The sequence below is a fragment of the Phocoena sinus genome, chromosome 14 (assembly GCF_008692025.1).
Source record: "Phocoena sinus isolate mPhoSin1 chromosome 14, mPhoSin1.pri, whole genome shotgun sequence".
Classification (NCBI taxonomy): Eukaryota; Metazoa; Chordata; class Mammalia; order Artiodactyla; family Phocoenidae; genus Phocoena; species Phocoena sinus.
In genome coordinates, this window is record NC_045776.1 from 41,784,069 (window position 1) to 41,809,624 (window position 25,556).

Genomic DNA, 25,556 nt, shown 5'->3' on the forward strand with positions numbered 1-25,556 from the left:
TCAGCAGTTAGTTGTGATTCCAGTGCTCTCGCAAGAGGGAATGAGCGCATGTCCTTCTACTCCACCATGTTGAACCAGTCTCCTACTAATTTGTTTTTATTCCACCTCTAGAATGTGTCTCAAATGCAGACAGTGCTTCCCATCCATACTGTAGGATCTTCATTCAGGCCATTCTCATTTTTGCCAGTGTTACTGTAAGAGCCCTTCACTGGTACCTCTGCTTTAGTCATTTCCTCCTCCCTTCTTTCTTCCATAAAATAGGCCATATGCCTTCTCTTTTCTAAATGTATTGTTGCCAGTAATCTGCCTAAAACCCTCTTCTGAATGTCTCATGTCACAGTGCTTATTTCATATTCCTTGGCATGCCATAAAAGTCCTTTATAAAATAATATTTACTCTTAAGCTTCATGTCCCTTCATATACTCTATTTTAGCTTTGATTAACTCTCTTAACCCTGGACCTTAACCCATGCATCTTCTCTTATCTCTGTTTAACCCTCATTTCTTCCCACAAACTACCTTTGCCCTCCAAAGCTTTGGATAGCTGTCTTCCCTTGAATCTCATATGACATTTTACTGACCAAATTAGCACAGTGTATTTTATTTGTTTCTTCATATCTCTGTCCTATGTGATTGTAAGATCTAGGAAGTTAAAGTCTATTTATAATTCACCACTAACCATAGTACCTACTAAAACCTGGCAGATTATAGGCATTAAATACTTCTGAATGTGTGGATTCAGGAATGATTTTTTAAAAATTATGTCAGATTTTGCACATGCTTTTAAATGCATGGGAAGGATGTACTTGTTCTTAAGTTTAAAAATAATTTGGTGTGTTGTTTGATAAATATTGCCTGTGCTTTTGAGATGATTTGGACTTTTGAATAGGGTAGTTATAGGAAACCTCCCATTGACTGTGAGTTTAAAGGTATGAGTAGTCTTTTCAGATGAAAGTAGGTCACAGTTGTGGGAGATAGTATTCAGTGTTAGTACTCACATCTACAAATATTTTACAGTAAAAGGGAGATTCCCAACATGAAGTTAATTTTTTCGAGTAGAAAATATTTAGAAGGTTTTATGAATACTTTGTCTCAAGAACTTAAATAGCATCTAAATATTCAAAATATTTGGTAATAATTTCCAATAAAAATATGGAGTTGAAAAATCAGGGTCAGTTAGAATGTTACATGTATCAAGCAGGAGTTTGTGGGCAATGTGGTTTAGAGCTATAAGTAAATAAAGTATTTTATTTCACCCATAATTTGATGACTCTTAATATCATACATATTTAAAGTATGTCCAATTTGACATTTTTAGTCCCCCCCTTTTGTTTCTCTTTGCTCTTTGAAAGAGACAGAAATAGGAAATGCATAGGATTTTGTGGTTAGTTGGATAAAATTGATTATAAGTTGTAATCAATATTTCTAAATATCTCAAATATTTATGGTAATAAGTAATATTCTAAGCTTAATAATAACAGAAATTTTATTAAAAATAATTTAAAGTGACTTTGAGAGATTTCTAAGACTTGTCTAAATATTTCAGATAGGAAGCTATATATGGGAAACTCAAATTTTCCTCTGGTATTGTAGGCCTTCCCTATGTGAACCATTTAAGTATCCTGATAATTTGATTACTAGGTACCTGAAATTTTGCCTTCTACCATCAGATCAAAAACCGATTAAAATAATTTTTCTTTATTGCTTTATCACTTACCTCTACAAAAATGTTGTGAGGGTCAGGACTTCCCTGGTGATCCAGTGGTTAAGACTGCCTTCCAATGCAGGGGGTGTGGTTTTGATCCCTGGTCAGAGAGCTAAGATCCCACATGCTTCGTGGCCAAAAAACCAAAACATAAAACAGAAGCAATATTGTAACAGATTCAATAAAGACTTCAAAAAATGGACTATATTAAAAAAATCTTTAAAAATAAATGTTGCGAGGGTAAGTTTTTCATCTTAATATATTTCTCCGTACCAAATATAACTCTATTTCTAAAAATTTAGGTAGCATGTTTTTATCATTATAAAATACATCATTTTCTATATCATAGAAAATGTGCTATAAAGAGGATCAAACAGAATATTAATTAAGCATTACTCACTCAATTAAGCATTATTCACTTTAAAATTTGGGACAGTTATGTCACAGTACATTAAAATGTCTCTTAACCAATTTCCTTTCTTGTGATACTTCAGCTTCAAATGGCTTCTTAGAACTAGTATCACATAAGTTAGCCTGATTACAGGTATCTGCACTATGTAGGACTCTTGAGTTTCCATAATCAAGTGATGTCATTTTTCCCAATTATTAATTAGTTTCGCATCTATTAATATACTCATCAAATGTTCATTCTCTTCTCTGCCTGTTTATCATTTGCCATTTTCCTTCTGGTTTATTTGTAATTTCTTATTGACTTGTAGGATAAATGATTATCTTTAGTTTGTTGTGTAGGTTTTAAACATATTCTCTCATTTGACTTGTCCTTTTATGTTATCTTTTATTAAAAAAAGTTCTTAATTTTAATGTACTTAAATTTATCATTTTCCCTTTATTTTAAGTGTTTTGGAACTTGTTTAAGAAATCTTTTCACTATTTCTTACAAAATTTTTCCTTTATTTTAAAATTTTGAAGTTTTTTACTTGAGATTAATTGTTTAACAATGTGAATTTATTTTGTGTGTGAGAGAATGGAATAGGTAGGTATTTTCATTTGTAAAAATATGGAAAATTATTTTTATCAACATCAATTTTATTGCAAAATCCAGTCATTTCTTAGAAATTAGCTATATCACATCAATCATATATCAAGTTTTTATATATGAATATATTTATTTCTGGCTTCTTTGTTCCACTGGTTAATTTTATCTTTCTATTATAATACCTCATTTTACTAATTTACAATACCTCATTTTACTAATTTACATGCTTTACAATATGTTTTGATACTTGATACGGCAGCTCCCTCTTTTCTTCCTTTTTTAAGCTTTGACTATTCTAGGCACATATAAATTTTAGAATAAGCTTGTTATGTTACATGTAAACACCCACTGAGATTTCAAGCAATTGCATTCATCGGTTTTTTTCTTCTGCAGGTGAATTTAGTCTCTCCAGGGTTTTTTTTAAGATTCCATTGAGTCTCTTATACTATTGGCCCAAGAAAATTCCGGCAGTATAGCAAATATCAAAATCTGTTTAGAAGAGAGAACTGAGTAGGAGGTAATGGGGAAAATGGGCAAATTGACAAAAATTTCATGCTAAAATACTAGTTTTGTAACATATTTGTATATATAGTATTCATTTAATATATATCTGTGAGTATATAACTGTGTCTATAGATATAGATAAATATATGGATAGATCAAGTGTCACATATAAGTAGAACATCTTATCCTTTCTGCCCATTTGCATTAATTTTCTGTTATTTGTTGTTCATGTAGTTTTCCCAATTTTTTTCTTGTATTGTTATTTCTTACATATTTATAGAAATATTGATAGATATCTCTTATCTTTTGTATTAGTTGTAAATTGTTATTCTGCCTGTACTATTCTTTTAACTTATTTATGGTAGCTTTTTCATAGAGATATTAGTATGTAGACCAATCTGTTATCTGACAAATTCTGGGATTTTTGTAATGTTTTAAAAATTCTTCCTCATGTTAAGATTATTAAGATTTTTAATTATTTCTAATCCTTTCTTTTACATTAAGTTTCTTTAACCATCTGAAGTTTATTTTTTTTATTGCATGAGGCAGATATGATACTTTTTTCTTAATTATTTCAATTATCCTAATATTATTCATTGATTGTCCATCTCCATTTTAATTTGAAATGGAAATTTTATAATAAACTAACTCATATATCGGTAATGAAATGATTACTTATTTTAGCCTATTTTATATTTAGATAATGACATTCATGCTAAATTTCATTTTTCTCTTTTTTAGTATTGTGGAGAAAAGATATATATGCCTGGAATTTATTATTATATTCAGTATAAATTTTCTTATTTTTCATACTATAATCGTTCCTCAAATATTTGGATACTCTTTTTTGTCCTTGTATCTGTAAATAATGGACCAGACTGATTACTCATTGCTAGCATAAGTTTTTGTTGTTTTTTGTTGCAGTTATTATTTGTTTGCTTTTTAGAAGCTGTCAGGGTCTGCTTACATTGAGGGTTTTATGCAGTGTATAAAAATTTTACTCAGGCTCTTTGTAAATAGGAGGTAATATGCTTAGGCAAGAAAGTTGTGGGCCTTTTCTTTTGCCTTAATAAGCTTACTTTTGAGTTTGTAGCCCCTTAGAATCTTTTCCCTCATTGATAAATCTGTTTTTATTTTTCCTCACTCACCTGTTTGGGTCCATGTAAGATTCTGCTAGTTATGTAGGCCCTGTTTTGTTTCTCTCTAGAACCATAACTTCTATTCTTAGATAGCCTCTCCATCTTAGGCAGACCTCCAATGTGGTTAGAGAGTTCTTCTCATGGCAATGACTAGAAGGTAACTTCTCAGCCATGTATTCTGGATTCTTGGGATAGAAAGCAGTAAGACTGGACTGGCCCATCTCATCACAGGCAGCCGTTTAGTTATTTACTTTGCCTATCACCTGGTTATTCTCACATACTGGGAATTTCTCGTGAGTTCCACACAGAAGCCTTTTACCTCCCCTGAAATGGTCTCCACTTGTCTCTTCTGAGTTATACTTTTCTGTCCTCTGTTTTGACTATCAGTCTCATCTGATTACTCTGTTTCTGGGAATTATTCTCAAATATACGTTCCAATGATTTTATTGACATACCTATATATTTTTTCCAAGAAATTTTGGTATGATATGGGAATTGGGGAAAAGTAATCATGTATCTTCAATTTAAATTCTTGAATTGGAGATTGTCTATGAAACGCACAACATTCTGACTGTATACTCCTTGTGTTTTTGTTAATTTGTGCCCCTTAGAGCCCAAGGTAGTGTTAGAAAATATCTGTAGAACACGACTCCTACCAAGGAGTTTATAGTCCAGAAGAGGGATATTACTCTGAAAAACTAAATATTTGTGAAATTATATGTAATTATGTGTTTCCAATTTTTGGTAATATATTAAATATCATGCACTTACAATTCTGTGGAAAGTCTTTTAGGAGTAAATGGCATTTGAAGTGACCCTTGATGTAAAGGTAAAATTTAGAAACAGATAAAAGATGAGAACAATTAGGTGGGAGTAATAATAAAAGGACTAGCTAAGGTAAGTATATAGCTGTTGTGGAAACAACAGAGTATAATTTGACAAAAATATAATGGGGAATGTGAAGTAGAGTATTTGTAATTTTGTCAGTGAGTTTAGGTGTGAGTTAAATTTACTATCTTTTTTTTGAATTTTATTTAATTTATTTTTTTATACAGCAGGTTCTTATTAGTTGGGAGGTGGTGGTATGATGAATTGGGAGATTGGGATTGACATATGTACACTAATATGTATAAAATGGATAACTAATAAGAACCTGCTGTACTATTGTTTTTAAGATGTTAAAAATTTGATTTTTTATTGAGATCTTTTATTTTGACAGTTTGAAACGTCTTTGGAAGAATGGTAAGAACCTTTCGTGCTTCTTTTATATTTTTTATGTTCAAATTTTGATGATTACTCTGCTGTAGATGAGTTTATTTCAAAAGAAAAGGGAAATTGAAAGCAAAATTTTTATATTAGACATTAAAACTTATTTTTAAAAATATAAGAATTAGGATGTTTCTGGAAATGGCAGAATAGGGATTTCCAGGGCTCTGTCCTACCACAAAAACAACTGTAAATTTGGCAAAACTTGATGAGAATCAACTTCTGCAGAAATGCAGGATCTAGTCCAAAACTTACAACAACAAGGGAAAACATTAAGGAAGAAAGAGTTACTACATTGCATGAAAGAAGGACTGTGGCTAAATTGCCCACTTGCCATCCTCCAGCCCTCAGATCAGTGGTGGCCATGAAGCAAATAGCATGACTTGTGGTGAAGATTGCTAGTGCCAGAAGGAACAGTATGGACCTTATTCTCAAAGAATTATGGTTCAGTGTTTTGATAAGTCTGATGACTGCCTGAAGGACCAGCACAAAGGATTGTCTTTGTTTTTTCCTGACTAAGAACAATTACAGAGCTAGAACCGCTTCCAGGCAGTGTTTGCTGAAAGTATTTGAAGTCATATATTTGCCAGCAATGTCTGAGGCTGTGGGTTGGTCAGGACAAGCATTGAAAAGATCAAAATGCCTGGGAATAAAGAGTTTGGGAAAAGAGATACATTGGGGAATAGGGTTTTTCAATGCTCTCATATATACTACGGAATTAAAAAGTGCACACATATGAGCAGTGTTGGACACATGCTCAGGAAGGACCAAGAAAACTTAATCTTTTACCTCTGGCTAGCCTTTAGTGTCTGCACAGGTAAGAACTGAAGGTAGAAGCAGAGTTGTAAGCAGCCTGGATAAACATTAAAGGAGTACTCCAACTCCGAGCCAGTCTGCTAAGATTGGGAGTGTATATTTTTCCTTTTTTCCTTTTTGTTTTTTTGGGCCCCAGGTATTTAAGGTAACTTGGACAAAACTCAAGTTCACCAGTAAGCTAATGAAACACTTCAATGGCCACAAATGGAAAAGAATACAGATATTACAGTAAGTGTTTAGAAGAATCACTAAGCAAATAAAAACCCACCACAAACAACAAAAATAAACCCAGTAGAGGGAGGGTAATTTTATATCCATATCACATTAAAATACTCAAAATTTCCAGGTTTTTACAGAAATTATGAGGCAGGGAAAGAATAAAAGAAAATTTGCCCCATTAACAAGGGAAAAAAAAATGAAAGAAACTGGCTCTGAGGAAGCCTAGACATTGTGCTTATTGGACAAAGACTTTAAGTCAACTGTCTCAAGTATCCTCAAAGAGATAAAGTAAACTATGGACAAAAAACCCCAACAAAACCGGGAGAGTAATGTCTCAACAAATATAGAATATCAATAAAGAAATAGAAATTATGAGAAAGAATCAAATAAGACATTCTGGAGCTAAAAGGTACAATAACTGAAATGAAAAATTAGAGATGTTCCTCAACAGATTTGAGTAGGAAGAAGAGAGAATCACTGAATTTGAATATAGTTCAACTGAGATTATTCAGGCTGAGAAACAGAAAGGCAAAACAATGAAGAAAAATGAACAGAGCTTGTTAGACCAAGGGACACCATCAAGAATACAAACATACACATAATGGCAGTCCAAGAGTGACAGGGGAGAGAAAAAGGGCGTGAAAGAATATTTAAAGAAACATTGGTTAAAAACTCCCCAAGTTTGATGGAAGAAATGAATCTGTACTTCCATTAAATTCAGTGAACTCCAAGCAGGTTAAACTCAGAGATCCACAGTAAGACATATCGTAGTAAAATTGTTGAAAGCCTGGGACAAAGGTAGTATCTTGAAAGCAGCAAGAGAGAAGTTACTCATCATGTACAAGGGATTTTCAATAAAATTATAAGTCATTTTCTCATCAGAAATTATGGAGGACAGAAGGCAGTGGATTGACATATGTAAAATGCTGGAAGAAAACAACTTGTCAGACAAAAACTCTGAATCCTGCATAAGTGTCCTTCAGAAATAAAGGAGAAATTAATATATTCCCAGATAAACAAAAACTGAGGGGCTCCACACATTATCAGAGCTGTTCTATCAGAAATCCTATAGGTAGTCCCTTCAGGCAGAAGTGAAAGGACACTAGACAGTAACTTGCAGCCATATGAAGGAATACCAAAAGTAAAGGTAGCTATAAAGATAAATACAAAAATTAGTATAATTGCATTTTTATTTATTTTGTTTTTCTAATTAAAATTAAATAGATAAAACAATAATTGTAAATCTATATTAATGGGTACACAATGTATAAATGTCTGGTTTGTGAAAATGACAACGTAAGGAAGAAACAGATCTGTAAAGGAACAGAATTTTTAATGCTGTTGAAAATACGTTGATTTTAATTCAAACTTAATTTTTGTGAAGTTAAGATGTTAGTTGTAACATCTAATCTCCAAGGAACCACTAAGAAAAACTCTAATAAAACAAATAAAAAACACAGAAATCCAATAGAGGGAAGCTAAAACAATAAAATCAACTAACCACAAAAGAAGGGAGTTATGGAGAAATTAAAGAATAAAAAGATAATATAGAAAACAAATAGCAGAATGCCAGAAGTAAGTCCTTTCTTATCAGTAATTACTTTTCATGAAAATGGATTAAACTCTCATATCAAAAGGTAGAGAGTGGTGGAATGGATAAGAATACATTCTCCAACTACATGTTGTTTATAAGAGACTCATTTGATGTCCAAAGACACAAATAGGTTGAAAATGAAAGGATGAAAAATATATTCCAGGAAAATGGTAAACAGAAGAGAGCTTGAGTGGCTCTACTAATATAACACAAAATAGACTTTAAGTCGAAACATATTCAAGAGACAAAGAATACCACCATCAAGAAGACATAAAAATTATAAACCTATACATACCTAAAAGCATAACCTCAAAAGCATGCAATAAACTGACAGAAGTGAAAGAAGTAGACAATTCTATAATAAGTTTGAGAATTCAGTACCCCCACTTTCAATAATGGATAAAAGAACCGAAAAGATCAATAAGGAATTAGACTTGCACACCCCTAAAACCATCTAGGCCTAACTGACTTATATAGTACCCTCCACGCAGCAACAGTAGAAATCACATTTTTTTCACATTCATATTGAACATTATTCAGGATAGACTGAACATTTTTTTCACATTCACATTGAACATTATTCAGGATAGACTGTACAAAAATCTCAAAAATTTAAAAAGATTAAATTCATACAAAGTACCTTCTCTGACCCAATTCAATGAAACTAGAAATCAATAACAGAAGGAAACCTGGAAAATTCAGATATGTGTATCAATTAGACAGCATGCTCTAAAAAACTCAGTGAGTCAATTTGTAATCACAGGAGATATTAGAAAATAAGTTGAGATGAATGAAAATGAAAACACGCGGTACCAAAACTTATGAGATGAAGTAAAAGAAGTTCCCAGAGGGAAATGGATAGCCATAAATGATTACATTAAAAAGAAGATTCCAAATCCAATAACCTAACTCTATAGCTTACAGAACTAGAAAAGAATGAGTGTGCTAAAACTAGCAAAAGAAAGGAAATAATAAGGACTAGAACACAGATAAATGAAATACAAGTAAAAAGAAACCAATAAATAGTATAAATGAAAACAAAAGTTGTTTCTTTGAGAAGATCAAACAAATTAACAGACCTTTAGACTGACAAAAAAAGAGAAGACTTGAATTAAAAAATTCATTAAAAAATTGGGGACATTACTATAGATCTTGCATGAATAAAGATTATAAGATAATACAATGAACAGTTGATAATACTATGAACAACAAATTAGATAGCCAAGATGGAATAAACTCATTCTTTAGAAAAAAACTATCAAAGCTGACTCAGGAAGAAGTAGAAAATCTGAACAGGTCTGTAATGAGTAAAGAGATTGAATCAGTAAAATCACCCAACCAAAGAAAAGTCCAGGACCAGATGGCTTCACTGGTGAATTCTACTAAACGTTGAAAGAAGAATCAATAGCAATGCTTCTCAAACTCTTTCAAAAAATAGAAGAGAAGGAAAAACTTTGTAACCCATTCTATGAGGTCAGCAGTACCCTGATACTAAAGCCAGATAAAGACATCACAAGAAAAGGAAATGTAGACCAACCACTTTGAATATAGATGCAAAAATTCTCAACAAAATATCAGCAACATGAATCTAGCAACATATTAATAGAATTATATATCATGACCAAGTAAGATTTATCCCAGGAATGTGAGAGTGGTTCAGAATACCAAAACCAATCAATGTAATGTATCACAGTAATAAAAGGAGGTGGGGGGAACTCGTGTGAACATCTCAATTGATGTGGAAAGCATGTGGCAAAATCCAACACCTTTTCATAATGAAAACACTCAAAAACTAGAATGGGAAGTGAATTTCCAAAACATGGTAAAGGACATTTATGAGAAACTCTTGACTGACATTACACTTAATGGTGTAGACAGAAAGTTTCCAACCTAAGATCAGGAATAAGACAAGGATGCCCATATCTTGCCACTTCTGTTGAACATTGGAACTCTCGTGCAGTGCTGGTGGGAATGTAAAATGGTTCAGCTACTATGAAAAACAGTTTGGTGGTTCCTCAAAAAGTTAAATCTAGAATTACCATATGACCCAGTAATTTCACTCTGATGTTTATGCACAAAAGATTTTAAAACAGGTGTTCAAAAAAAAACTTATATACAAATATTTGTATCATTAGTATTTACAATAGCCAAAAGGTAGAAACAACCTGAAATCCTTCAGTGGGCTCATAGATAAATGAAGAGTGGTATATCTGTACAGTGGAATATTACTCAACCATAAAAAGTAATGAGGTTCTGATACATGCTACAACATGGATAAAATGAAACTTCCTGAAATGTACTTCTTCTTCAGTACAGTGAAAACTAGTCTAGAATTCAAGAATTGGACCAGAAGAATACTGATAATGAGAAATATTTCATTATTGAATATATAGAGCTTTAGGTAGAAAGATTCTTTAGAAAAAATACATTTTAATTTGGACATTTTTCTAAAACCTTAATAACATCAAATATGAAATAGTTTTACTCCTTGCATTTTATATTGTCTCCCCAGAAACTGCTAAACTGAAATTAGAGAAATAACTCTCAAATTATTTTCAGTAAACATTTTTTTTGATAGCAGCACTCTCTAGAAAAGACTATCATTAAAACAGTATTGGTTTACTATCCCCTCAAAAAATTTCAAATCGTTTGAAACAAATTTTAAATTTCTCTTAATTTACCATGAAGTATAAAACCCATTTCCTATTAGAATTTTGCTATGTTCATCTCTTATATAGTACCATTAATATGTATAGTAAGTTTCACCACAAATATTTAAAATTCAATATTAAAACATCACCTAAAATTTGTTTTACTAACTTTAAGTACAACCTTCCTTTATTAATTGATTGCTTCTTTCCCGTCATGAAGGAGCAGAACTTCTTTCACAAAAGAGCTGAAAGCTCTGAGCGTTGCTACACCAGTGAAAGAGGTCATACCAGAAGAATTGAGAGGTAAAGTTGTACCTCATACTAGAAAAGTATAATTATATTTAAAAGCTCATTGGCTTTTCATTTATACATTTCTCATTTTCACAAGAATCATGTATAAGAGTTTTGTAATCCTTATGAGTGACTAATAGAGGAAAGAGTCTCTATTGTTTGATTAAATATTTATTCAACAAATATTTATTCATTACTGTACTGTACCATATACTGCTCTAGGTCCTGAGTATATAATTATCCCTGCCCACTTCTCAAGAATGTAACTGTAATTCAGTGCTGTCCCGTAGGACTTTCTGTGATAATAGAAGTGTTCTATATCTCACTGTCCAATAGGGTAGCTACTAGCCACATACAGCAGTTGAGCACTTAAAATATGGCTAGTGAGACTGAGAAATTTAATTTTTAAGTTTAACTTTAAGTTACATTTAAATGTAAATTAGTTACATGTGGTTCATGGCTACCATATTGGACATCACAGCTCTTCTATATATATAAATTAAGACTAATATTCTTTTCAAAATTTCCAAATGTAAATGTATAATAATTTATATACTGGTATAAAATTTGTGTTAAAATTACTTCAACATATTTGACTATATCCTTGACATTAAACACTTCCTCCTACCTTTGCCACAAAAATTTGTTGAACACCTTCCTTTAGAGAAGGATAACCAATAAACTTAGGACTTTTTAGAAGCATGAATATTTTGTCATTTACTGCTGTCATTCATAGTGAGACTCTGTTTTTACTATTTTCCATTTATAATGAAAATGAAAACCTGATTCATTACTTCTTAATTTTTCAAATGACAGATTCTAGGAGAAAATATCAATGTATTAATGGTCACAGTAACAGTTAAATAAACTACAATTATGTTTATTATAAACATGTATATTTGACTCTAAAATACAAGACAGTATCAGGATGAGGAAGATTTGTGGTAATTATGTGTTTATGCTAATAAAAAATGTAGGTGGTTTCTCACTCCATATGAAACAGTAAAAATAATTGAGATGGTATTCTGCAAAAAAATTCAGAGAGATATTAAATAGAATGAATTGGAGACACCTTAAGTTATACACAAAACTTTCCATTTTCCAATGGAAAATTAATGTCTTTATTGTCCAAAAGTAAAACAAAACAAAATAAAACAAAGATCTGTCAGCCACCTTTCTTCTTGATCCAGTTTCACTGTTTTACCTCCAGCCCCAGCTCTTTGGAGGCTTTGCCTTTTTTGACACTTTGTGTTTGTTTATGTCTTCTTGTCATGTCACATTTTGGCAAAAGCCAGTGTTCACAAGTATAAATCTCACCAGAATGGGACTCATATCCATCTTTCGAACTGATCTACCTCCAGGGAGAGAGCATACTGCGTAGAACATAACAGGCTCTCTACCCATTTCTTGCATAAATAGATGAATGAATACCCATGTTAATCATTTTGTTAATATTAAACCGTATCATTCCAGAGCTGTGAACCAAGAATCACAAATATCTCTCATAAGGGAGTTAATTTATATTGTAACTGACTAAATACAATTGAGAAATGATGATGAATTTCTGGCAAGGCTAACTAGGGATGTTGTTATCTGATAAGGTAAAGAACATAAAGTGTCTTGTTTCTAGGAACCTCTGAGGATTTTCAGTATTTATCCGATAAATATTAGATAAATATTAGATAAAGCATTATGGTTTGCTTTTCTCATAGAATGGGAGGAAACACAAGCATAATTTCAAAATAAAGCTCTATAATACAGCTTGTGAATAGAACATGTGTTTTTCCCTCAGAAAAAAATGTGCATGAAGGTATTGGTTGAGACTTAGCTATTCTAATTATTTTATAAAATATTTATTTCAAAATCTGTCTTCAAAGGTTATAATGTTATGATTGTATTATAATAAAACTGTCTTTAAAAGGCTAATTCACTTTTCTACAGTTCTCATAGTAAATATATAAATATTAAAAAGATGGCAACACAGCTAGTACCCCTGTTCCCACCGTCCAGCTTATTGGCTGATTCATTAACCAATGTGAATACATATTTCTTTTTTAAGATGAAAAGTGTCCAGAATTAAAGCAGGAAATGGAAAGATTGCTATCAGAGGCCATCCAACTCATTAAAAGTCTAGAAACTGATCGTGCAGAAGCTGAAGAAGCTTTAAAACAACAAAAATCAAGAAAGAAAAGGATTAGCGTGCAAATTGATTCTTGGTCAATCTGGAAACGTCAAGAAATCCCGTTAGCTGTGCAGAAAGGTAATAATAAGGATTTTTCATATTGCCGTTTACTTTGTTGGAGAGGCGTGGATGATTAATTGAAGCTCTGAATTAAAAAATTACCTCTGTTTAGAGTGACCATATTATTCTGCATGCAAACCAATGCATATTTGAAAGATACTATTAATAATAATGCTGAGTTTACAGACATAAATTGGGGCTGCACTGAGCAAACCTGGACCTGCTGTCATTTGGTGTTTGTTGGAAATGCCATTGAACTTGTGGTACCCAAGGGTCATGCAAACATTTGGTACATATTTCCCATAATGACTACAATATTTCAGTCACGAGAAATTTAAAGTGATTGCCAGTTGGTGGCATCAGCCACATCTTTAAATCTCGGAAAATGAGAGAATTCTAAGTGATATTTTAGGAACATATATGCATCTTCTTTTGAGAATTCAATAGTAAATTTGCTTTGGGAACTTCTAGCAAGCAAAGAAACTTAGGATGTTTCCAAGAGTCATGCAGGTAACATGTTTAGAAAGGAAACTCTGTCTTTTAGATTACAGAATGGAGGGACTTGTGGTCAAGTATTAAATAGTCTAAAGGTGTTGGATTTTTCATTTCCAAATACTGGTTCATCAAGCATGCCAGACTACCTGATCCTACCTGAGGCTGCAAGCTTTTTATGTTATCATAGGGTAACAATTTTAATTCAGGATTCACATGCTTTAGAAATGGGTTATATTAGGGTTCCCATATAACCCATGATTTAAGCCAAGACACCTTTGAGCGAAAAAAGGATGCTATTAATTATTATTCTGGTACAATAGCCATTAATTCAAATTATGTCAGACTCCACCCATACACATACCTTTATTATAATGTTATAAATCTTCTAAAGCTGTAGTCTCCCAAGTATAGTGTACCACATTTCAGGGAGCTGCAGGAAAAGATGAGATGGTTCCTCAATTACGTTCTTTTAATAAAAGAAATTAAATGTAGGTTTAATGCCTGCTTCCACCTTTTAAAGTAATATGAAGCTCACAGCTTAAACTCTCCCTTTGTTCACTCCCTTCTGGAGCTCAGAGCTCAGGAAGCAGAAAATGGGCCCAGAGCCTAGGCTGGGACTAAATTTAATTCAACCTTTGTCTATGCTCTCTGTCACCCTTTACTAAAGAGCTAACTATATAAAAATTACGCAAAACTCAGGTAACAGTAGACCTTTTTCTACCGACATTTAAAGTAATGTATTTTATAAAATATTTGGTGTCAACAGCTGTTCATAAAAATAAATAATTCATTTGGGCTTGGAGTGAGTTTGCTCTGATTCATAAGGTTTTTGAATAGGATTTGTGATGTGCATATGCTACTAATGTAATAGCATAGGTATATAATTTATAAGTGTGTACATACATACATATATATTGGTGTTTTAGAGGCAACTGAGGCTGCAGTAGGGTCAGAATAGTCATCGGGATCCCAGTAGATTGTTGAGTGGATTCATTTTCACATCCACAGAGAGCCATCTGCCATTTTCCTAATTGTTTGAGAGGCTCTTCCTTGTCAATGGTAGTAGAAAAGTCGGGAATAGGGGAGGGATAAATTGGAAGATTGGGATTGACATATACACTACTATATATAAAACAGATAACTAATAAGGACCTACTGTATAGCACGGGGAACTCTACTCAATACCCTGTAATGGCCTATATGGGAAAAGAATCCAAAAAAGAAGAGATATATGTATATGTATAACTGATTTCACTTTGCTGTATACCTGAAACTAACACAACATTGTAAATAAAAAATTATAAAAAAAATAAAAATAAACATAAATTAACCCCCACCCCAAGAAAATGAAAGTCAATGTTGAGGGCTGACTTTCTTTAATTTTTTGCCAATCAAGTTATATGTAATCTCATATACCCTTTATAAGAGTGCTTAGATATTATAGTTTGGGGTCTATATGGAGTTCTACTTAAGGATTTACCAAAATAAAATTGAGATACATGCCTGCACATTCTAGGAGCCTAATAAATGCATTTTGAACGATGATGTATACCCTTGCCGTTGCTTATAATTTATTGTTTGAGTTGCCTTTTATTCAATGTTAGTAAAGATCTACTTAAAAATCTGAAATTTATGTTCATCTGCTTTATTTTATTTAAGTAGCTAACGTATGCAATGAAATTTAGCTTTATTATCACTGTGTGTTTCTTAAGTGCCTTCTGTTTGTAACATATTACTGAGAAGTTTATGTGCTTTCAGGAATATGCTGCAATTATATTGATATATTTAGGATATAATCTCTAAATATTTTGAATTTGTTTACAAACTCTAAATTTATTTTTACAGTCTGTTTAGATTCTCGAAGTCTCTAGCATACGTGACAGGAAAAACTTCTAATTTCCATAACAGCCTTACCATTAAGTACAATGTGTGTAAAGGTTTTGATAATTTGGGGGGATAACTTTACGGAAATTTACTTCTTTCTAGATGTCTTGTGGTTCCTCCTCCAGATCCATCCATCCCCCTAACTACCTCACCCATGCTTGTGACTTTTGTTTTGTGGCCCATGAGGGTGATTTATAATAGACTGCATAAAAGATATCTTTTGCACTCTGTCCTCCTTCTGGGTTCAGCCAATGGAAATCAGGGGCAAGAGACCATAGGAGATGATGGAGAAGAGTAAGGCTGAGGTATTGTACCTCTGACTTCCTTTCTGCTTGGTCACTGCACCCCTTTCCCAAATGACAGCCCTTGGCACTCGATATGCATCTAATAATAGAGTAAGTGCCTCTTCTTTTCCCTACCAAAAAAGATAACCAGAAATAAGTTTTTCATCATGAATTAGGTGCTGTATGAACCTATAAATTTAAAAATTGGATGTGCATAGCAATGTTTCCTTATAAAATAAGAATACATATATTATACCCAAGCAGCATCTGAAGGCACAAATAAACTAATGACTCAGATTCCTCTGGTACTCCCGTTGTTCCTGCTTCTGTAAATTCCCTGTCTTTTCCTTAACTTACATTTATGGCTCCATGTACTTCCTTATGACCATCTAATGGGAGAGAAAAACAATCACAGCCCTGGTTTATGAAAGGTTTGAATGGTACGTTGATATAATTTGGGGAGCTACTGTATTACAATCTCAGTATGGAAAAGGTGGAGGCAAAATCACCTTGAAGAAGAAATGGCCTGAGGTATAGATGGGAAGTGGCAAAAGGGATTGCATAGTGGTCAGGGACTTAGAAAGAACATGAATGTAAGACCGGTGGAAGGAAGTCTATGAGAGTTTTGGGGATTAACGTTTCAAAAGGATGGGATGTGAAGATAATTGTGTCCCATATAAATGCTCACAAGAGTGCCTCTGCTATGGAGGAAGATCCGAACAGTTAATAGAATGTTAAATATTCTGATTTTGGTTTTTTTGACATTGTTTCGTCATGTGAATTAATCAGCTATTACTACAACAATTATTTGTAACAAGTCACTTTGGAACTCAGTTGCTTACAACAATAATCTTTTTTTTTTTTCCCACTCATGGGTCTGTGTGTTGGCTAGGGAGGATTTCTTCAGGCTGCAGATATAATGGGCTTGACTCAAGACTGTGTTGGGTTCAGGTGAGCTTCATGTTTCTCTCATTCTCACTGGCTAGCAGCTCTGAGGGCCATGGTTTTCACGTGGCAAGTGAGGAGAGTACAACATAGTGAGTAAAAAGATAGGATGCCCCTCAAGATGTTAGCTCAAAACTGGCATACTTTCACTGTTATTCACATCGTTTAGTCAAAATAAGTACCATGTCTGAATCACAAATGAGTGTGACAAGAAGCTACCTTTAATCCAAGGGGGAGGTAGTGAGCAACAGTTTGGTCTGTCACAGCTTGCTTCTGATGACTCTCCCTGATACTGAGTTGTTTTTTCTGTGGTTTCTACATATTTTATAGTGAACTCATCTTCCTCTGTTTGTATTATATTTTCTATGGAAGTCAGTAATCCTTTGACTGCTTTTTTGCCTCTGTTAGGATCCTGGAAGTTTTATTGGTTCTTGACTAGTAAATTAGACCATACTAATTTCTTAGCTTGACTTTGATATCTAAATCTTCATAAGTTTCAAGTTTGGCTTTTTTATTTCTTTGAAGTCATTCTTTTTCTATCCAGGGCCCAGTTAATGAGTATTCTATTCATGGCATCCAAGTCCAAAGTTGTCAACATATTTTTAATAGCTAAATCAGTTTATTTAATGGTTTTGGGTCTCTTTTCTCTGTCTTCTTGAGTCAGTTTTGATAATTTGTGTCTTCTAAGGAATTTGTCCATTTCATTTTAGTTGTCTTATTTGCTGGCCTAATCTTGTTCCTAAAATTCTCTTATAATTTTAATTTCTATAATAGCAGTAGAGACAACATTTCTTTCATTCTTGATTATGGTAATTTGTACTTTCTCTCTGTATTTTTCTTGGTCTACCAAAAGTTACATCAATTTTGTTGATCTTTTAAAAAAGTCAATTTTTGCTTTTCTTGATTTCTCTATTGTTTTTCAGCTTTGATATAATTGATTTCTTCTCTGATTCCCTTTCTCATGCTTGCTTTGGGAATAATTTAACCTACTATTTCTCTTTTCATGAAGTAGAAGCGTTGATTTTTTTTTTGATACCTTCTTTTCTAGAATAGGTATTTAAGAACTGAATTTACTTTTAAGAACTGTGTCAGGGCTTCCCTGGTGGTGCAGTGGTTGAGAGTCCGCCTGCTGAGGCAGGGGACACAAGTTCGTGCTCCAGTCCGGGAAGATCCCACATGCCACGGAGCAGCTAGGCCTGTAAGCCATGGCCGCTAAGCCTGTGCATCCGGAGCCTGTGCTCCGTAACGGGAGAGGCCACAACAGTGAGAGGCCCACGTACCGCAAAAAAACAACAACAACAAAACAAAAACAAAAAAAAAGAACTGTGTTAGTTGCATTTCATAAATGTTCATATGCTGTGAGTTTATTTTTAATTAGGTAAAAAATATTTTTAAAATTCTTTTGTGATTTCTTTTTGGACCTATTATTTATTTAGAAGTTGCTATTTAATTTGCAAATATTTGGGGATTTTTCAAATTTTTTCCCCAATTTTTTTTGTCGATTTCTAATTTAATTTTTTGTGTTTAGAAACATTTCAATCACATTAAAATTATTTAGAATAAAAATTGCCTAGCATTTAATCTATCTTGGAGAATATTCTGTGTGTGGTTGAAATTAATGTGTATTCTGCTTTTGTTAGGTGCAGTGTCTGTAAATGTGTTAGGTGAAATTCCTGAAACCCTAATATCCTTTGCTTCCCATTTTAATATATCTGTTTGGTATAGGAGACTGAGGAGAAAGCCTAAGGCTCACCCAAATGACAAGTCCAATAAGAAGTCATTACATGAAGCTGAGGATCCAAAGGTTTCCATCCCCAGCATAAGTGTGAATCATGAATAAACCTATTGCTCAGATTGAATAGTAAAGAAAGTTGCTTGTTTCACTTAGCAGAGGAAAGCAAACAATATTCCAAGAATTCTTAATGTACTGATCCAAATGGATTTGTGACTGAAATTCCTGCTGTCTGTGTATCTGAAAATACACAGTGGAGAATGTCATTTAAATGTTCTGTGGGTTGGTAGTAATAAAGCTAGGCATCTTCAGGAGCAAAGACAGATTTTTTTCTGGAAGATTGAAAATTCAATCTAGATATCAGGGAACTTTCTCAGATAGGGTTTCAAGATAAAAAATAGTTCAATATCAAATATCATAAAACACAAAGATGCAAATTCAATGAGTGTGAGCTGGTAAAAACAGCAGAATCTTACTCAAAAAGTTTTCAGATATTGAACATGAGATTATAAAATGAGTATGTTTACTATGTTTCAAGAAATAAAAAGAGAAGTTTGAAAGTAAAAGCAAGGACTAAGAGACTCTTTTTTAAAGAAAGCAAAAGTGGAAATAAAAAAGACTTCCTAGAAATTAAAATATATTATTCAAAATTAATAACACAGTGGTTGGTTAAATGGTTTGTTAGACTAAGGAAGAGGAAAATAATATCTGTAAACTTGGAAGAATTTGAATAGAATGCATCGCAGGTACACAAGGAGAAGGAAAATATAAATAAAATATTTAAAAGCATAGAGTATAAGATGAGAAAGTATGATGAATATCTAATAGAAGATCAGCATGGAGATAATGATGGTAATACTTAACAAGATGGTGACTGACTTTTTAAAACAAAAATGCTACTGTCGGGCTTCCCTGGTGGTGCAGTGGTTGAGAGTCCGCCTGCCGATGCAGGGGACACGGGTTCGTGCCCCGGTCCAGGAAGATCTCACATGCCACGGAGTGGCTGGGCCCGTGAGCCATGGCCACTGAGCCTGTGTCCGGAGCCTGTGCTCCGCAACGGGAGAGGTCACAACAGTGAGAGGCCCGCGTACCGCAAAAAAACCCCACAAATGTTACTGTCTAATTAGGATAAACAAAGTAAAAGGGAATGGTGTCAAATATTGCACAAATTCAAGAAATTAGAAAACATTTAGAACTGTATCATTAAATCTTACTAAAATTATCTTCACATGAGTGAAAAAAGCTAAATTATTATTTAAAGGAAAATAAATAGCGTTTATAATATCAGAAAAGAAGATGGATTCATAGTTATTGAAATATATGACTTCAGAATTTAGAAAAATAAAAGTAAAATAAATACAAAGGAAAAAAATAGAAAACCAATTACACAATTGTTAAATAATGAAATATATATAATTCCAAAGATATGCAGAACTACATGTTGATCAATAAAAAAAGAATAATAAAAAAAAATGGAAAACCAGTGGCAAAATTAATCAAGAACACAGAGAAAATATATGAGTAAATCCAATTAGAAATTAAAATGGAATCTAAAAATGTAGCAGTGATTAATAATAAGGAAGATATTCAGAGCAAATCTCTTAGAATATTATTGAAATTTTGAGGAACTGGATAAATTCACAGGAAAAATGGATTGATGAATAAATAGATAACCAAAATATACATATATGCCTTTGACTTAATAACTAAAAATCCTTCCCTGCAAAATATGTACATATATACATACATACTAGGGCAATAGAACTTTACATGCAATTTCAAACTTCCACAAGATCATAGAGAACAGAAATAAAAGAAACTACAACTGATATAAGAAGCTAGCATAAATTATAAAGCAAATTGGACGAGGACAGTACAAATATGGAAAATTATAAGCCCAAATCATGAGTATATATGCAAAGTATCTTCAGTGAATACAACAGCAAAACCCATCAATAAGTTTATTTTTAAAAAGATGAAAAGAGCCCCAAGCTAGCCAGTCTAATTTTATTCCAAGAGTTCAAGGTTAGGCTAACCTTAGAAATTTAACAGCATAAGGAGGAAATATTTTATATAGTTTCTCTAAAATTGTCCTAGTCTGTTAATTGACATTTAATTTAATTTATAATTTATATTTATTTTATTTGAGGGAAATTTCCATATTTATTACTTCAAATTTTTTTATACAGAACAGAAAATTTTTATCCATTTATTCAAATTCTCTTTTCTATTGTTTGATAGCATTTTGTCATTTTCTTCCTATAGGCCTTGCACAACTCAGGTTTATCACTAAATCTGTGTGTTTTAATTTGTTTTAATTTTACTGTTGTGAGATTATTCTGTTTTCAACATAATCTTTATTTTTGTGGATAAACTTTTTTCATATATTAATTTTATATGAGTTATTTTTATAATTTTCAGGTGATTTTTATATAGTTTAATCCCTTTGATGGTGAGTGAAGAAAGCAATATATTTTTAGTGCAATACTAAAATAACTTATTTTAGGGACTTACCTGGCGGTCTAGTGACTAAGACTCCATGCTTCCACTGCAGGGGGCACAAGTTCCATTCCTGGTCAGGGAACTAGGATCCTGCATGCCATACGGCATGGCCAAAAAATAAAATAAAATAGTAACTTATTTTAGATTTAGTAAGATTCACAGATAAGTAATTTCTTAAACTAAAATATTTCATATTTATTATCAAATAAAGATGTCCTTCTGGAGCTTTTGTTTTAAAATTTGATTTTCTTTTTTATTTTATCATCATATGTCTAGAACACGAGGCCTATTTGAAAGATATTGTAGAACTACGATGGCACCTTGAAGATAAAACTCATCGACTAAAACGTTTGGAGGAGGAAAAGGAGAAATTAGAAGAAGCTAATGCAAAGCTTCAAGCAGACGTAGACTACATGATTAAACATCGCCCTCTACTGCTTACAAAGCGAGACCAGGAACTTGTAGCTCTGAAGGAATATTATCAGAAAAAAACTGAGGTAAAGGAATAAATGAATGGATTTGCATTTTACAGATTGTTTCTTAGTTATAAAAATGTCAACTATAAGAAGTTAACATATCTTTTAAGGGTTCATTCTCATTGAAAATTGACCTGCTTTATTTTCTAAAGGAATTATCAAGTGACACACAGTACAGTTGATTGATATTCATTTAAACTTTTCCCATACTTTTAAACTTAGGAATATTAATAATACTTAGTAGTCTACTAATACGATTTTGGAGATTTAACACATTATGGTATTATTTGAAGCCGTAAATCAAACTTAGAAAGAATGTCATCAATTTCATTGTTGATGAAAATACGTAACTGACATGAGCAGCCATGATCATGTTCCTCTCTATGTACCTGTGAATTTTTCTTGACTGTATATCTAGTGGAGTATCTACTGAGTCATGGGTTATATACATTTTCAACTTCATTAGATAAAATCACATTGCTCTCCAAAGTGTCTCTGACAGCTTATATTCCTAAAGTAGTAGCAGTGCTGGAGACGTCCCATTTCTCCACTGTGGACAAGAATTCTAGTAGTATCATTTTTTCTTAATAATAGCCCCCTTATTTAGTTGGATGGCAATGTGTCAGGCTAAAAGTCATCCCCCAAATTGCCTTTACTCATGGTATTTCTAATAAGATGTAGGTAGGAGTTATATAGGGGTTTTTTTTAGGAAAGCTTCTTGAAATGGACTGACTCACTCAGAAGCAGCACCCTTAGCCATCTCCTAAACTTACGGCAACCCAGATATGATAGCTGCAGCTCTGATTCGATTTTATAGCACAAAGCAACCTTGGGAATGGAACCCAGATCCAGAATGGCTGAATAGAAAGGCAGAAGATACCTTGTATCTATTTCTGGGAGAGAAAAATAAACTATAATCTTGTTTCTTTGACTTATTTTTGCTATAGCCAAACCCAGTCCTAACTGATCCACCTCACATTTTTGTCAACATTTTTATTGTCATACTTTAAAGTTTGTCAATAGGTTTGTGAATTGGTATCCCTTTATTATTTTAGTGTGTTTTTCCCCAATAGTGGACATAGGCATTTCTGAGTCAGGGGTAGCAGGGTTGTTGAGCAGCTGGAAGACCATGCTTGGTAATGGGAGGAAAATATGAAAATGCATTCTAGCAGATCAAGAAAATAGCAACCTTTGCGTAGAGCTTATCAGAGTCACTGCGATGATTAATTTTTTGCGTCAACTTGGCTGGGCCAGGATGCCCAGGTATTTGATCAGACATTATTATAGATGTTTCTGTGAAGCAGTTTTTTAGATGAGATTAACATTTAAATCAATGGACTTTTAATAAAGCAGATAGGCAAGAAAAATAAATAAAAGGCATCCAGATTGTAAAGGAAGAAGTAAAATTATCTCTATCTGCAGAGGACATGATCTTACATATAGAAAATCATGAAGAATTCACAAAAAAAACTATTAGAGCTAATAAACAAGTTTAGTAAAGTTGGAGGATGCAAGCTCAACACACAAAACTCAGTTGTATTTTCATATACTAGTTTTGAACAATCCAAAAATAAAATTAAGAAAACAGTTCTACTTAATACCATTAAAAATGATAAAGTAGGATTAAATTTAATCAATAAAGTGCAAGACTTGTTCACTAAAAACTATAATATTTTGCTGAAATAAATTAAATTAGACCTAAATAAATAGAAAGATAATCCGTGTTCACGGATTTTACTTAATATTGTTAATATGTCAGTGGTACCCAAAGCTATCTTCAGATTAAATGCAATATCTGACAAAGTCTCAAGATCTTTTTGCAGAAATTGAAAAGCCTGTTCTAATATTCATACGGAATTGCATGGGATCCCAAAAAGCCATAACAGTCTTGGAAATGAAGGACACCTTAGAGAACTCACACTTTCTGATTTTAAAACTTAGTACAAAGCTGTAGGAAGCAAAAAAAAAGTGGCATTTCCATAAATACAGAAAAGTAGAGAGTAGAATTGAGATTGCAGAAATAAACCCATTTATCTATGGTTAATTGCTTTTGACAATGGTGCCAAGACCATTTGTGGAGAAAGAGTAGTCTCTTCAACAAATGGTGCTGGGACATTGGATATCCACATGCATTCAAAAGAGTAAAGTTAAGACCCCTACTTCCCAGCACATACACACATTAATTAAAAATGGATCATAATTCTACATGTAAGAGCTAAAACTATAAAACTCTTAAAAGAAAACTTAGGGGTAAATCTTCATCACCTTGAATTTGGAAATGGTTTTTTTAGATATGACACTAAAAGCATAAGTGACATAAGAAAAAATAGAGAAATTGGACTTCATCAAAATTAAAACCTTTTGTGCATCACAGTACACTACCATAAAAGTAAAAAGACAACCTACAGAATGAGAGAAAATGTTGCAAATTATATATTACAAAAGGTGTAGTATCCAGAATATATAAAGAACTTTTATAATTCAACAACCAGAAAAGACAAACAACCCATTTAAAAATGGGCAAAAGACTTGAGTAGACATATCTCCAAAAGACATAGAAATGGGCAGCAAACACATGAAAACATGGATGCTTAACATCATTAGTCATTAGGAAAATGCAAACCAAAACCACGAGATACCACTCATACCCATTAGGATAAAGTTAAAGTGTAAGATAACCAGTTTGGGTGAGGATGTGGAGAAACTTGAACCATGGTACTCTGCTGGTGGGAATGTAAAATGGTAGAGCCATTGTGGAAAACAGTTTGCTGTTTCCTCAAAAAGTAAAACAGAATTACCATATGCTTTAGTAACTCCACTCCAAGGTATGTACCCTCAAATAATTGAAAACTGGTGTTAAAAAACAAACAAAAAGGGCTTCCCTGGTGGCTCAGTGGTTGGGAGTCCGCCTGCCGATGCAGGGGACGCGGGTTCGTGCCCCGGTCCGGGAGGATCCCACATGCCGCGGAGCGGCTGGGCCTGTGAGCCATGGCTGCTGAGCCTGCGCGTCTGGAGCCTGTGCTCTGTGGCGGGAGAGGCCACAGCAGTGAGGGGCCCGCGTATCGCAAAAAAAAATAAAAAATAAAAAACCCTTGTATGTAAATGTTCATAGCAGCACTGTTCAGAACAGACAAAGGTGAAACAATCCAGTGCCCTTCAACTGATGAATGACTAAACAAAATGTAATACATCCACACCATGGAATATTATTCAGCCATAAAAAGAAATGAAGTACTGATGTATGTCACAACATGGGTAGTAAGCCTTGAAGCATTATGCTAAAAGAAACCAGGTACAAAAGATCACATATGATTTCATTTACCTGAATTATCCAGAATAGGTAAATCCATAAAGATAGAAAGCAAATTCATGATCGCTAGAGGGTTGGAGAAGTGTAAGATAGTGTTTTGTTTGTAATATAGCTTTGTTTTGTTTTGTTTTATTCTGCTGTCTTGACTGAGGTCCTGGCTAAAGGCCTGCTGAAGCAACCCAACAGACCTCTAGCCAATGTACTTGAGCCTTAATACATTGCTACTTGCAAACTAAGCTCAAAGGCTCAACGTGACCTTCAAATTCAACAAGCAGCTTAGTCTCATAACACCGTGGAGCCACAAAAATATTATTAACATCAACCTAGGAGAGTATCCATGTGGGAAGGTTGTACCAGTCCCACACTGAGCCCGTCCAAGAGCTTTCCTTGGAGATGAATTTGCCTCCTATGATATCACCAATGCCCCCAACACTGAGACCACCACCCCAGCAATACCTACGGGACAAATTGGACACAGGACATTATTTATTGCTTTTCTTCCTTT

General features: G+C 33.2%; 1 protein-coding gene across 1 annotated transcript in view; it reads left to right on the forward strand.

Annotated features, from left to right (window-relative positions):
- The window catches only part of CCDC178 (coiled-coil domain containing 178), a 365,322-nt gene that overhangs the window by 23,045 nt on the left and 316,721 nt on the right, over window positions 1-25,556 (forward strand). Inside the window, exons 4-7 of the mRNA XM_032654041.1 lie at window positions 5,564-5,586; window positions 11,111-11,193; window positions 13,241-13,441; window positions 21,542-21,762. Of these exons, the coding sequence (XP_032509932.1) occupies window positions 5,564-5,586; window positions 11,111-11,193; window positions 13,241-13,441; window positions 21,542-21,762 (528 nt within the window). The remainder of the gene's footprint in view (window positions 1-5,563; window positions 5,587-11,110; window positions 11,194-13,240; window positions 13,442-21,541; window positions 21,763-25,556) is intronic.